At 34.5% G+C, this 16188-nt stretch overlaps 1 protein-coding gene across 6 annotated transcripts in view; it reads right to left on the bottom strand.

Annotated features, from left to right (window-relative positions):
- Positions 1-16188, bottom strand: part of LOC127865881 (transcription factor A, mitochondrial-like) — a 175760-nt gene that overhangs the window by 90249 nt on the left and 69323 nt on the right. The window contains exons 1-2 of one of the 6 annotated variants that reach the window (XM_052405921.1): positions 13855-13981; positions 3116-3246 (exon numbers count right to left, since the gene is read on the bottom strand). The exons of 3 other annotated variants lie outside the window; for them this stretch is intronic. In XM_052405921.1, the coding sequence (XP_052261881.1) occupies positions 3116-3246; positions 13855-13940 (217 nt within the window). In that variant the 5' untranslated portion in view covers positions 13941-13981. Of the gene's footprint in view, positions 1-3115; positions 3247-13854; positions 13982-16188 lie in introns of those variants that run through there. 2 more of the 6 variants (XM_052405919.1, XM_052405922.1) reach the window with 2 other exon arrangements.

The following is a 16188-nucleotide window of genomic DNA, read 5'->3' as shown; positions in this document are numbered from 1 at the left end:
TTTCTATTAATTCTACATTTATGCCCTAGTATATGCTTATACTAATGTTTTGGTTTCATGGTCGAGTGTATTGTTTATGAAAAACATATGAGTATCATTGTTTTGATTTGTTTTGTTTGCTTATTTTGATTTCCATATTTTTGATGATAAAGGTTAAGGTAAGGGCCATTTATGTCTTACTTGTTTAACAAATTAAAGTTAAGTATATTTAAATTTTTGGTGATATTAATGTTTTAATATCAGACAGAGAGTGTGTTGAGGTTAGCCTCTGGTGTGTAACCTTTTTGCGATATCAGGATTACCTCCCCTGAACGTAATTCTGCTACTTATCGATTTCGTTTCCCTCGTTTTTGGTCATAGCGTCTTCAGACACTTTTTCTCCCTTTGCAGTCTATAATGATGCACCACGTCGTAAGTTCTTGTTTCTAAATGATCGTTACAATATTGCTTTACCATATATCTGTATATTTTTTGTGTAATTAAGGTTTACTGGGTTAATACTTAAAATACATTCAAGTAACGTGGCGTCCACTTTCTTTGTGGCGTCCACTTTCTTTGTTTTGATGCAGTGTAGCCTTTTTATACATTGTCTATGTAATTTTACTGTGTCGCAAAGCATTTTTGAGTAGTATTTTTAATTCCATATATGTAAATTACCAAAGCTATTCTCGTTTGACTAAGTTAGTACGTTTTTCAGAGAAAGTTTCTTATGATTGTTCCCATCTTGTATTTTTCAGTTTTTACCATGCTGTACCACATTGAACAAAGATTAAATTTGAACATTTTCGTGGTCTTGGTTTATACTTAATGCGGTGGATCCGTCCCCAAGGCATTACAATAAAATAAGCAAAGGGCCATTAATCAGCCTAAACTTATAAAAACCCTATATCCTTTCTTATCTACACATTTAGGTCGGAACATAGGGACAGACAAGTGCTATTCTTAATGCCTCCAACTCCATGGTTGCATAAAAACGGTTAGACACAACATGTATTAAGTAGTATGATAAGTACATTGAAGTTAAAAAGCCTATTTTGTTGGTAAGTTGTAAAACCAATTAAATAACATTTAACAACTATTATATTTTAAAACATAGTATAACTGAATCCTTTAGTATTAACATGGAGCCACACAGCAGATATATAAAATTATAAAATGAAGGACATTAACTATTGTAAGGTCTAAGAACAAACTGTGGTCAGTTCTAATAAATATTTTATACAAACCAGTTTTTCTTCTTCAGGTAACTTCTTGTATAATTCACCAACTTTCCTAGTTGCCTCTATCATTGATGCCTCTAAAAGCAGATCAGTAAGCAGCATTGTTACAGAATGTATTTCAGTGTCCAAGATGCCATGGAGGCTTTATGTTGAGCTTAAGGTATACTAGCTGTTAACTTGGGTGCTTTCTGTTGCTCTTTCTAAAATTGTCATTTTGGGACTATTTTCTATATACACTGAAGCAGAACCAAATTTCATAGAATAAAATGAAACAGTATCTGATTGAATTCAAGAACTTTGGATAAAAATATGAATGGAGAAACTGTAAAGCCCTTGATTGTGAATGCTAACAGACACACAAGGCAGACAATTAATTATAGACAAAAGGCAATAATTAGAGACTAAAACAAAAATTTAAAGAAATATACCATAGTATCATATAATCTTTGAATATCTTCAATGTATTGAAGTAATCTACAATTACAATGTCCTATTTGGTCTTTATAAAAAGGCCTGGGACCCTTTGCCAGAGACCATACATGGTCCCAACAATTACACAAATTGAAAAAACAACAACAGCATTTACAGAGATACTTGGTTATTTTTTAAAGATGACCCAAAGTATATGAATAAAGAATGATGTAGGATTAAAACAAGGATATCAGGAAAACTGATGGATGCTCCCCATTGATGCTTTGTCAATATATGGTTTAATTGTGTGGAAAAAAGTGTGACCTTGATAAAATCTATGATTAGCCTCAGTGACCTTGACCACAGTGACCTCAAACCTCATCAAAAAGGTAGAGGTCCATGCAAGGTACCTACATCCCAAATATATAAGAGATGAATCAAATATTGAAGGCGCTTTGAGAAACTGTAACCAAAGTGTGACCTTGAGAAAATCTATTATTAACCTCAGTGACCTTGACCCCAGTGACCTTAAACATCATCAAAAGGTAGAGGTCCATGCAAGGTTCCTGCATGCCAAATATGTAAGAGATCGGTAAAATATTGAAGGCGCTATGAGAAACGGTAACAAAAGTGGGACGGAAGTAAGTAAGGAACCCCAAACTGGCAACTATATGCTCAAAATACTTTAAAATTGATAACTAAATGTTATGCTGTCAATTTTTTTAATATTATATTAACTAAGGTTTAAGACATAGAGGTGCATAGGGAAACTAACTAAATGTTGCAATTGTTTTCCATACCCGATTGGGATTTTTAACCAGGTTTTCCGAAGGAAAAACTGGTTATTAGATTGGCGAATGCGGGCGGGCTGGCTGGCTGGCGGGCTGGCTGGCGGGCGGGCGGAACAAGCTTGTCCGGGCCATAACTTTGTCGTTCATTGTGAGATTTTAAAATCATTTGGCACATTTGTTAACCATCATTAGACGGTTTGTCGCGCGAAATAATTACGTCAATATCTCCAAGGTCAAGGTCACACTTTGAGTTCAAAGGTAAAAAATAGCCATAAATGAGCTTGTCTGGGCTATAACTATGTCATTCATTATGAGATTTTAAAATCATTTGGCACATTTGTTCACCATCATGGGACGGTGTGTCGCACGAAAGAATCACGTCAATATCTCCAATGTCAAGGTCGCCACGACTAAAAATAGATTTATTTTAAAACAAACTTACAAAGGGGGTTAATTTTGTTTGTTCATTTCAAAAGTTCAGTTTGAGTTGTCTCCCTTTATCAGATTTTTTTCACAATGAAAACCTGGTTTTGTGACAATTTTGTCCCTTGTTTTTTATCAATTGAGATATGTGTAGTTTTGTCCTAATTGGGAAAGTACCATTTTCCAGTACTGTATAAATCAGGAAAATAATTGTTGCATTGATTATGTCATCACATAAAAGTTACAAGTAGTATAATTGTATTATGTAACCTGGATATTGTTTCATCACTTCTGGTGTCATCTTTTTCTTGAAAAGCATAAATATGTTGGTAGGCCTTTTTGGCCTTCTAGGTGCATCACTGGGATGATCAGTGAAATAGCGGCAGTGAAACAATCCATTTCTGTAAAAAAAGCATGTCAATGATAATTGTCTTTTTGAGATGTGTCATGCAACAATCAGTCTTATGCCATATGAAACCAGTATCGCTCAAGACCAGCCTGTACATTGGAGCCGATTGGTATGGAGATACCCAGTGTGTTAAAAAGGAAATTGCAAGGTCTAATGAGCAGCAAAGTTAACTCCTGTCCATACTATGCTTATGTGCAGGATGGTATTGAGCTATTTTGGCTAAATAAGGCATATGACCCTTTCTGCATGATGTGGCCGGCCGCCCAATTAGCATCATAGAGTTCAACATCATATTCACAATAATTGTAGTTTAATATATTTGTATATGGTTTGATATGCAGTGTTTTAATTATTATTTAGAAAAGATTTTCTAAATAAAGCAACAGATTAGGCCAGGGGTTTAGGGGGCAGCCAAGTCAAGGCCCCCGGAGAAACAAGAGCACCCCATAACAGGTGCCACGCTCGGCTGCGGGTACAGTTTTAAATAGATGAAAGCTTGTCAAAATTATTTTTTAGAGGTCAGTGACCTTGACCTTTGACCTAGTGACCCAAAAATGGGTGTGGCATGTAGAACTCATCAAGGTGCAGCTACATATGAAGTTTCACAGTTGTAAGTTGAAGCACTTTGATTTTAGAGCCAATGTTCAAAACCTTGACAAAATGTTAAGATTTTAGCACGACGCGGACAGCGGATGACACGACGACGGACACGACCGAACTAAACCAGCTGGCTATAACAATACCTCGGGTTTTCTCCGAAAACAGCCGAGCTAAAAAATGAACATGCAGAGCTCCAGATAAGGGTCGTACAGCCGTAAATACGCTTTTTTCATGAAGATTTACGCATTTATATTTATAAACTGGACGTACAAAAACGACTTTAATATCCATTTTACGTATTTACGAAAAAAATCTGGCCGTACCAATATGTCTGCGTCAGCGCGGCGTGATTTGCTGGTCTCTAACCTTACGGCGCTTTTCGTTAATTTAAATTACTGAAAAGTTGTAGACTGGGTTCATATCATATTGTCTATTCTATTGCGTGATTTCCTGTAACTTGTAAATCCGTAAAAAACAATATGTCTGCGCGCAATGGAATCCCGGCTTAACCGAAAGCGGTTCAAAACAACACTTTGTTGTCATATAATGACTACATACGGTATGGTCTAACCATCCTGACATTAAATTGGTAAACCCAGAAAAAGACATTATCGCCGCGATATTAAACGATTTGATTGCATCGGTGGCTTAAAATGTTAGAAAACACGATGGAAAACAGATGAGACAGGGAAATAAGTGTTTATTTACTTAGCTTACTAGTTGGCTTCTGTTTTCTTGTCAAAAAAATGAAGAAATAGTATTAGTCATGAGTTTTAATGTGTAGTTGTATTTGCATCATAATTCAGAATGGAAAACCTAATACAATAACTGTTTAAGAAGCTACATATATTTATTATAATTGCTGCAAATGTTTCTATAAAGTCAGTTATACACCCTTCAATATCCAAGAACACAGGTAGTACAGTACTACCTGTATTTTTGGATATGGTAGTACAGGTACTAATTGATTTTAAGTGTTTCTTCTTGTCTTTCTGTCAGTGGCAGTACTGTTACTAATTTAACATATCCTTATCTGGAGCTCTGAACGTGCAACTTTAGCTTATCAGTGCTCTGGCTGAAATTCATGATTGACAAAAATGGAAATAAGACAGGAGAAGACAATATTATTTTATTATCTATATCATTTATTTGAAATTTAGTGATCATATTATATTATGAAGTTATTTGAACAGATCACCTTCTTTCATCATTTTATGTTGAGTTTTTGGCACCCAAAGATAAATTTACTCATACATCAAGAAAAAAATCTAACTAATATTTACATTGTAAAAATTAATATGACAGGTCCAATTACAGACAATTTAGACTTTTCCCTTTGTGTTAAATTAGTGAAATGAAAATTTTTCCCTGTTCCATAACAATGGCAAAACAAAGTAATAATGTAAGAAGCTTTCAATCCTTACTTAAAGTGATTTTATGGGCACTGTTCTCTGTTGAATTGAGCTGAAAAGAATTAACAGGTCAAAATAATTTGTTAAAATGTGGTAACTGACCGATTATCTACAACTCATCTTGCTACTAGTTGTTTATAAAAAATATATATATTATTTTCGATATTTTACATGACTCACCCAGTCCTCTAAGCCGAAATGATCCGTAAAACAAAATTGTGTCTCTGTGTCGTATGAACAAATCTACAAAAACTACATTTAGACTCACATCAGACATTGAATCATTTCTGTTGTCAGTTGTCAAAACAAAAGTACGGTTGATATTCAAATGGATTATTTTTCTCTCAGGGCTCGACATTAACGGTAGTCCGACTGTCCGGGACAACCAAATTGTTTGTCTGGACAAGTAAATAAAGAATTTGCTAGTCCGACGGGAAAAGTGGTCGTTATAATTTAACTACTTAGAAAAAATGCCTTTAAATTCGTTATTTCTGTGGAGTTACCACAAAACTTTTACGATTACATTAATTTTTGTTTACGTTTAAACGACAAAGCGCGAGCTTATCCGATATTTCCATGTGATACTACATCGTACTGTTCACAACTCAAGGGAAGCAACCCTTAACATTTTTCTTTGCCAAGATAACAAGAATATTCTCCTTGTAAAGATTACCGGTAAGCATTTTACGACACCGGTACACACAGATCTTACAGCATTTTACGACACCGGTACACACAGATCTTACAGCATTTTACGACACCGGTACACACAGATCTTACAGCATTTTACGACACCGGTACACACAGATCTTACAGCATTTTACGACACCGGTACACACAGATCTTACAGCATTTTACGACACCGGTACACACAGATCTTACAGACAATTAATGTAGAGGCTTCATCTCTATGTATGTTGTTTGAAATATCAGTTCCATACTGTACATATACATCACTTTGAACATTTTCTGCTTTATGGTGGCAAAACACAAGTTTTTGTTAGGTATTATGGCTTTGTATAAAAAAAATTAAATAAAAAATCTCTAGTTTTCCTGTAATTCAAGTCAGTTCTTTTTATATTGAAATTGCCTACATTTATGTTAACATGTATTTTGAACAATTCAAGTTTATGATTTTAGCATTTTGTATTATTTCATTATTTTGCAAAGTACTGAGCAGAATAAGATATAATGGTCAGGACAAGTTGCTTTTTGGTCAGGGCAAGTGAAATTATGGTCTACTTGTCTGACTGGACAAGTGGCTTCAAAAGTTAATGTCAAGCCCTGTCTCTTTCCCGGATATTGTTTTAGTATGTAAATGCGGCATTAACAAATATAAGTGTATATAAAGTGAAAACACGAAAAATAAACAACGGTTGCGATAGACACCTATATACTGTGTTTGTTAGATGCCCATAATATCACTTTAATTTAAATAGAGAATTATAGGTTAGTGTTGATTATAGATCAGGTTTGAATTTGTTGTTTGCCAAGGCTCATGCTTTTTGTTTTCTAAGCCTCGCATGATAAACCTGATCTATAATCAACACTAATCTATTATTCTATTTATCCCACTTTTTATTTGTGAACCTTTTTGTTTAAACAAAATTAGTTTGACTGGATAATTTCGCTGGATTTATGACATCATTTCGTCGAAATATTGACGTCATTTCCTGCTGATGATTATAGATGATATTTAATCAACGGGGCTTTAATCAACCGAATTCGCTGTAAAAGTGGGATAAAACTATATCTATATGAAAAAAAAACGCAACAAAGAAATAACTAAAAAAACAACAAATTCAAACAATGGTGATTGTGGAAAACTACAAAAAGTTTAATACAATTAGAAAGTTCAATTGAATTCTGATAATGCGGAAAACTTACCCTCTTTTCAGCGATAAAACCATAACAACAAACGGCACTAAGAAAAGTCACAACAATTGTGAACGAAGCTGATCTAAAACAGCGCAAAAAAGATAACGAGAACCAAAAAAAACAAATACATGTATAACAATTATTGAACAAAAACCAACAATATAAACAGGAAGAAAAATCAACTGTGTCATTTTCTTTCTAACCAGATTTAGATTTAAATCTTAAAGGTTCATTTTTCTTTCTTTCCACAATCAGACTCCATGCTGAATTTAGATTGGTTTCTGTTACAATGCTTCTGATTGGCTCTTGTGTTTTAGACGGACTTATCGTCAACAATATTTCAACAAGGGCTGTTTGTAAAAAATGGATGCCCCCCAAATGGGCTGTCAGTTGTAGTGGCAGCCATAGTGTGTATATGTTTTTTGCCACTGTGACCTTGACCTTTGACCTAGTGACCTGAAAATCAATAGGGGTCATCTGCCAGTCATGATCAATGTACCTATGAAGTTTCATGATCCTAGGCCTAATTATTCTTGAGTTATCATCAGGAAACCATTTTACTGTTTCGAGTCACTGTGACCTTGACCTTTGACATAGTGAGGCCATCCTTAAAAATTCTTTTGTTTGACATAATCCGACCAACCCACTAAAACCCGCCTGACTGAATTTTTTTTGTTCCTTTCCAAATTTTTGTTTGCTCTTTCCTTTCCGCTTTTTATCCTTTTCGGTTATTTGCGCCATTTAATTGAATGCTCTTCAAGGATATCTAAAATAACAATGAACAAAACGCGTACTGGTATTTATTTGAGTCGCCTATTTATTTAACATATGCATATGCAATTAATTAGACTCTAAATACAATTAAACTGCTCCTGTTTTTCTTGTATCCCTTTAATTAAAATACGCTGCTGTCGTTCAGGATAGTTTGGGAGTAAAAAAATTTACCTGGGTAGGGTTATGCCACACAAACAATTTTTTAAGGATGGCCTGACCTGAAAATCAATAGGGGTCATCTGCGAGTCATGATCTATGTACCAATGAAGTTTGATGATCCTAGGCGTTAGCATTCTTGAGTTATCATCCAGAAACCATTTTACTGTTTCCAGTCACCGTGACCTTGACCTTTGACCAAGTGACCTGAAAATCAAAAGGGGTCATATGAAGTTTCATGATCCTAGGCGTAAGCGTTCTTGAGTTATCATCCGGAAACCATTTTTCTGTTTCGAATCACCGTGACCTTGACCTTTGACCTAGTGACCTGAAAATCTTTAGGGGTCATCTGCGATTCATAATCAATGTACCTATGAAGTTTCATGATCCTAGCCTAAGCGTTCTTGAGTTATCATCATAAACCATCTGGTGGACGGAGGGACCTACCGACATGTGCAAAACAATATACCCCCTCTTCTTCGAAAGGGGGCATATTAAAAATGGCGCGGTGTGAAATATTTCTGTTACAAGGCTTCTGATTGGCTCTTTCCTTTCAACCAACGAATCGTCAACGATGTTTCATAAAAACGATGCAGTGTGAAATATTTCATCAAAATAATCAAATTAAAACTTTCACCACTAAATTTATTGCACTATCGGATAAAAACGAAAGATTTTTCGAGATTTTCAACTGATGATATGGATCACCAATCGGTTAATAATCAAAATACTAGTGCTGCCCTGAATCCAAAATTTCAATCGGATCCGAATTCGAATCCAAAGGCTCGGATATCGAATATCGGTTCGAATCCTAATTTGAAAGTAAAAATACGCAAAATAAATTATAATTTATATTGTTATAACCAAAATTATGTTTTGAAACACCAGAACTTATATATGTCTTATGATAAAAGTAATTAACTTTTATTATTATTATAAACTTTACAGCTACTAATATTTATACTACTTTAGCAGCATTGGTAGATGCAGCTGCAGCCGCAACAGCAGTAGTGGAAGCAGAAATAACGACATCAGAAACAAAAACAAATACTAAATAGATGGCGAAATTGACTTGCGTTGTTCGAAAAAAAATTATACCCGGGTCCAGATTCCGCAATTTTCTCAAAATCGCACATACACGAAATAGTGTAAGCGTTTTAACGACAAACATTAATAATAATGTCTCATATTAAACACATCTATGTAAGTCAAATATAATATGAATAACGCTGATTTTTTTACAAGCAAAAACCGCATCACACGCAATCTGCAATAAGTATCAATAAAATACTTCGTAACGACCACTTATAAGCCAGAATTAGTATGCTGATAAAACCTGAATGACTACCACACCGAGGATTTAATTGTTAATGTGCATCGCCATTTTTCTTTTGCGCCATTTGAACCATCGAAAACGAAAGTAGACTGTGTAGAACCATGTTTTTGTCAAAAAAGTATCGATAATTGTAACAAACTTCATACCAGTCAGCCTTTTTAACAGAAAGAAACAATGTAACAAAACGTACAGGCTTCTTGAAAAGTCCCAAAAAGTGCCTGTCAACTGGACAGGCTGATGGAAAAGTTAGCCTGTCCGGACACAAATTCACCTGACCGAACAGCGTGAGTTTATAACTGAAGAATTAATATATATATATCATATTTATTGCAATGTAAAGCCTGTGTATAAGTACACTCGATAAAGTAAACAAAACACTTGCGTGTTCAAGTGATTACAGTGTATGATGGACAACAGCTTTAAAGCGAGTATATACAATTTTTTATATGTGTTTAATTATAATAAATTGATAAAATATGTTACAATAACACAAAATAGGCAAGAAAAATTATACATTTAATACCAATTTCATAAAATGCAGCAAAGACAAATTAGCGCCCCGAGTCGATTGTGACGAACATATTTTCCTACAATAACCGATGCATTCGTCTTTTTATTGGACCAAAGTTAGTGTTTGTGTGTCGTATGAATAAATATCGTTGCAGAAATTTAAAATGAACCGTTAAACTAAGTTTAGATTCACATCGTACATGACTGATATACATGCTGGCGAATTTGACTGTACAGGCGTTTTCGATTTCAGAATTAAGTATCTGGCTTATTTCGTATTTTTCAACACATCCTCTTCTGAACCTTTATTTCATTTTATATTGAAAGATATATATAATTAGTTTTTTACACATCTTATATAAATTCATTTATATTTGACAAAATCGTATAGACTCGTTTTAAATTCTAGTCAGACTCAAAACAAAATAACATAACACGATTGGTGTTGCCATTGAAGAACTTTAGCAACCACATACGTTTTTCTTTTGTAGTTACTAATTTTTTGTTCTTGATTTTGGCAACAAATAATGTTTATCAATTGTGGGTCTACTCTTGACTCTTCTTTTCAATTATTTCTTTCTTTTAATAATTTTTTCTAATTAATTTTTTTTTTATATCAATGGTAAATAAAATAGTTTTTCACTATTTTGTTAAAGAAATCCAGGCAAGAATACATGACAAGTAAGGGTTGTGTCAAAGGTGCCATGTAAGACCCTATTATCAGTTTTGGGTGCCCTAACCTGTATAGGTTTGAAGACTGTGAAAGACTGTGGTGACAGTGGGGCATGAGGAACAACTAATACACAGTAATTGACAGGTTCTTGTTGAATCAAGCACAGAATTTTCTGAGCATTCATAATTCGTTAGAATTGAAAAAAAAAATCAATCGACCAGCAAAATCCAATTGACCAACTTGACTCATTTGCAAAATTTTGAGAGATTGGCCTACAAATTGCATGAACAGGTATAAAATAGTCGGTTTTAATAGCTTAAGGCATTATTGGCAACATGTCTGTTTAATTTATATTATCAATATTGTTTAATTAAGCATGGAATATTAATCCAAATTGGGGGTAAAGTTCAATCGACCAGTATTAGTAGATGGTAATATGTCGGACCATTGAAATTGACGTTTTCGAAATAACAAATTTAAAAGGGAGAGCACTCTTAAGAATTTGTGATGCGTTAGTGTTCTTAATGACAAAAAGGCTTGAAATTCACGAAAAGAGTGATTCTAATGGGGTGTTTTCGTTCTTTTGGCAAGTATTACCGTAAAGCCACGAATATAATACGCCCTTGTGTATAATACGCACCCCCGAGTTTGGTCAAAATTTATCAGCAAAAATTGAAAATCCGAGTAAAATACGCACTAAAAAAATCAGTGTCCGAAATCAGCCATTTCCGAAAAAAATTGTCAATATATTTTTGTTTTGTGAAAATAGCAAATCAATTTGGTGTTGTCAACTATCTGTTTCACAGTTATACCCCAATATATTGATCGGTATGTGTTATAGTGCTGTTGTTATGCAGGCTTTTTCCGCCCTATGCCACGGGTCCGAAATTCAGCCCCTTTCTCAATGCAAATCTGGTTGTTTTTTTCCCAATTGAAAAAAAAAATCCCAATTCCAAAAAAAAATTTTTTTTTTTTTTTTTTTAACCTTTAAATACATAAGTTAACCTGATCCGGTGTTGAAAATAGAAAGTATTGCATAATTTAATTATCTGTTGCCTTGAATTTGTTTTTAAAAACAATAAAATATGTTAATGATTATTTAAGACTTTCCTTATTTTCCTCAAAATCCGGCGCTTCGCGCAATTTTTTCCTGCTCAAAAAATTTTAATAATAAGTTATCATAATAGTCATTATTTACCAGTTAACGGCTTCTTTGACATATAAGAAACACTATGTACATGCGATAATCTTTCCCAATTGAGCCAATTTTGCAATTTTTTTTTCTCCCAAAATGGGGGTTTTCACGACGCGAAATTCCCAAAATTCCAATGTGGCGTTTTCCCAAAATGGAGCGGAAAAAGCCTGTTATGACAGTTGCACAATTAATATCTCTGTCTATTGTTTATATTACCATTGATTGTTACCGATAACACACAGGCCCCTTGCTGACATCCGGGTCAAGCAGTCATAATTGCAAAAGAAAGAAGCAGAGACGCTGTTTTTTGTTTTCACATTTAATTCAATTTGACAATATTCAGGACGATAATAATTATAATAATAATAAAGTAATAAGAAGACAAAATGGTTACTTCTGTTTTTATAGTTCTCTAGATGAATTACTTTTCCGAAGTATTACAAACTCGATACTTTAATTAAACTTTAAATACAATTAAACCCCTAGTGTTTTTCTTGATCTCTTTAATTAAAATATGCTGCTGTCATTAAGGCTAGTTTGGGAGTAAAAACAAATTAATTAATTATCACCTTTCAATTTAATTCCGCAATCGGCAGAAAGGTGTAATAGACTCTATTAGCATCATAAAAGTAAAAGCTTATCATTTAATTTCCACTCTTTACTTCAGATATGGTAAATATGTGGTAGAAAGATAAATAGTGGTCAGCTAAGAAATATTTATTTATGGGTATTGTCAGGTGTTTTTTTTTTCATTTGCTAATCTCTTTATACGACTTAGCGTCCAGTCGCTATTTTGTAGACAAGACGATATTAACTGTGTATTCAAAGTATACAGTGTCTGCGCATGAATGACCCAATATTATCCGACAGCTCCTCCCATTCTCACGTTTCATTTGACAACATCATTTCATGTATAAGTGAGCTAAATGTTGATTGGTCAGCTACCATGTGCACTTCAATAACAATAAGGTCAAGTCTCATAATCGGGTACAGACCGGGTTTCGTTTACTGTTCGAATTGCGAACACTTTCATTAAATCAAAGAGACAAATATAGAAAACCCCTCCCATATAATGGCGGATGGTTTGAATGAAATTTTACTAGATTTTCGCATTTTCGCCAATAAGATTTTTATTGAGCCAAATTCTCAATATTTTCGCAAATGGCTCAAATGGCGAACGACAGCGCGAGCCCTGATGCACCCCTTTGATGTAATAATGTAGTTCAAAATGGCTGCCGCGAAGCGAATACCAAAGATTAAGTTGACAATTTGCACAGGAAATTTGTTTTTCTGCTCTAAACTCGTATATTATACGCACCCCCTACTTGAAGAAAACATCAGCAGATAAAAAATTGCGTATAATATTCTTAAATTTATGGTAGACTTATCAGTATTTAGTCATAATTTGTTTGGCCTGTCACAAGGACCGGCGATATAAGAAACTTCGCCGGACCGTAAAGAATTTTGCCGGACAAGACCGGCGTTCCAACCTTTTCAGTAAGCCTGAACGTATTGGGGCGAAAGAAACAATTAACGAAAAACGAAAGGTTAAACTCAAATAAGATCCGGATTCGAAACTGATTTTACCAATCATAGTTAGATCCGCGAATCCTCGTATGGATCCGTGAATCTCGGATATTTCGGATATTCGGTGCAGCCCTAGAAAATACTGCTTGTCAGAATTTTTTTGTTAAGGTCACAGTGACCTTTGACCTAGTGTCCCAAAAATGTGTGTGGCGTTTAGAACTCATCAAGGTGCATTTAAATATGAAGTTTCAAAGTTGTAGGTGGAAGCACTTTGATTTTAGAGTCAATGTTAAGGTTTTACTTTTAGCACAGCGGACGACATGGTTATGAGTGACTCTATGTGCCAAATGTTGCTGCTAGTTTTGCTTAAACACCGAATTATATATTAAGGAAAATGTTTAGTACAATGTGACCTTAGCCGAAGATGATTATCCGAAATTTGTGTTAAGTTTCATTATGCCTGGTTCTAGGAACAATAATTTCCATCTTTAGTGGCACATCAATACGCGACGATCAAATACAATAACAATTTCATGTACCTGGGCAACAAAGACAAATCTGACAATTTTGCTGTCAAACTGCGGCAATGAAAGGACGATGCAAGCATAGTCAAGGGTCGCGCCATTTTTGTTTACTGTTTTACTGTAGGCTGGATTATACTAATTCCAAATCCCATAGCGTCGCTGTCGTTCTCAAACCTTGTAGCTTCAAAATGCCAACTTTTCAGGAGAGAGAAAAACCCGTCTCATTTTTTTATAACGATGTTTTAGAAATTGAAATTCTGTAAAAATACCAAACAAATGAAGCTGCAAAATACGGTATAAGCCGTAGACGCGTAAGTCATACTGATAAGTCATACTGACAGTTAGACATGGTAGCTACGATATTTTGTCACCACAGTTTTGTCATTTTTATGAGGAACGACAATTCGCCCTGATAGGAAACCTCGTAGTTGCAAATAAAAAAAAGTTATAAAAACGTTTTTGTCAAATTTGTCCAAACGAAACGACGTACCTATAGGTGAAATGGCGTCGCTACGACTTTTCGCCGGGAAAAAAGCCAACAATCATTCTACAACATTTCGTCACGTGGCTTTTTCAAGGGCTCTGATTGACGTAGAGCTACGAGATATAGCACAAAACACGCGCCAGACTTCATATATTCGGAAAAGACGAAAAAAATATTTTGAAAATTTTGGAGCTACGAGGTTTGAGAACGACAGCGACGATAGGGTACGTCTCCTTAAAAAAGGACACACTTCAAAGCATTTTTCATACACCTCAAATTTTGGTATCATTTTCAAGATAAATATGTCCCCTTTCATAAACTGCAGTAAAATCGTATACCGCCTCGATACTTCTAAGAAAATAAAATTCGCCCAAATGCACGGACCCCGGGGGGGGGGAGGGGTAACTTCCTATATACGGGTATATAGAGGTGTGCCGATTTTATGGGGTGTGTTTTTCGACTAACATTATAGATATGGGTATGGTTTTGAGCATCTTAGTATAGACATGGGTATTGAAATCAGAAATTTGCTTGTATATAAATGCATATAGATTTGAAAGTATCAGTATCAAAATGGGTATGATAAATGTAATTCTTGTATAAATGGGTATCAAAAATTAAATTTCAGTAGCGGGAAAGATATAATAGTAAATTCAATAGGTATACTGTATTGATATGAAAGAGATTAAAATTCTAGTATGTTTATCAAATTCTAGTATTTAAATGGGTCCAGTTTATCAAACTTCTTGTATTGAAATGGGTCCACTTTCTCAATGGTATCGTATACAAATGGGTATGCTTTTTCAAAATGGGTCACATTTCGGAAGACTCAGCGGGACACCACTACCCTAAAATTAGGTTGGTTATCCCCCCCCCCGCCCTCGGGGTGCACGGACTTTCGGAAAACAGGGTTTCGGCAGTGAGATTTCGACAAAACCCCGAACTTAAATAAACGCACCCAAACGTTTTATATTTCAACATAGCCCCCAACAAAATGCACCAATATGCTTCAGACAAACACAGGATGCAGGAAATAACAACAAAAGCATGGATAAAATCGCAAAATTGCTTTTTAACCAGAAGAGAAAGGAATTAACTCTTAAGCTAGAAATAGGCACTACTTTCAAATGGGCCACGGATTATGGATATACAATGGTTGAGTCTTTATACCATTAAAGGAAATTTAAACTTTTGAGACATGGAAACACACATCTACATCAAAAATGACATATTTGTATCACACATACAAAAGTTCATATGTGGAGAAAGAACAGGAAATCACAATATCGTATAATTCGTATACTTAAGAGTTCTAAAACACTAACTAGTGATACTATTGTTTTATAAGAGTTAAATAAAATTATCAATATACGATGGTTACTATCAGTAAATATTAATATTTTATGATATTTATTATTTAAATGTTTTTATGTTTATTTTGCAACACTAAACCCATGACTGTGTGTTTATGTTTTACGTTTCTGTAACAAGTCCTTTGCCAACCAGTCAGTGCGCATGTTCTGAAATGACAGTGTACATTAGCATTGCACTGAAAGTGTATATGTAGCTTAGATATGGGACCAGCTAGATTGATCAAGGCCAACTTGACTGTTAATTTAATATAAAGTGTATTTTTCGCTCAATTACATGAGTTTGGATGTAGCTTACATGCAGGCATAGCTTGGGATTGCACAAACAGTTACATTTGTATAAAAAGAAAACTTTTAAAACCTAGTTTTATTGTATAGCCATGTTTCTTCTTTGAAATACATGTTTTTGCTTATTTTTATTGATTGAACAATTGATAGCATGCCCATCACTTAAAGGGACTTGTTAACAACTTGTCAAAATTCCAAAGTTCTAAC

The sequence above is a fragment of the Dreissena polymorpha genome, chromosome 2, assembly GCF_020536995.1.
Source record: "Dreissena polymorpha isolate Duluth1 chromosome 2, UMN_Dpol_1.0, whole genome shotgun sequence".
Lineage (NCBI taxonomy): Eukaryota > Metazoa > Mollusca > Bivalvia > Myida > Dreissenidae > Dreissena > Dreissena polymorpha.
Note: the sequence above shows the minus strand (reverse complement) of the source record. Positions and strands in the feature narration are given on the sequence as shown.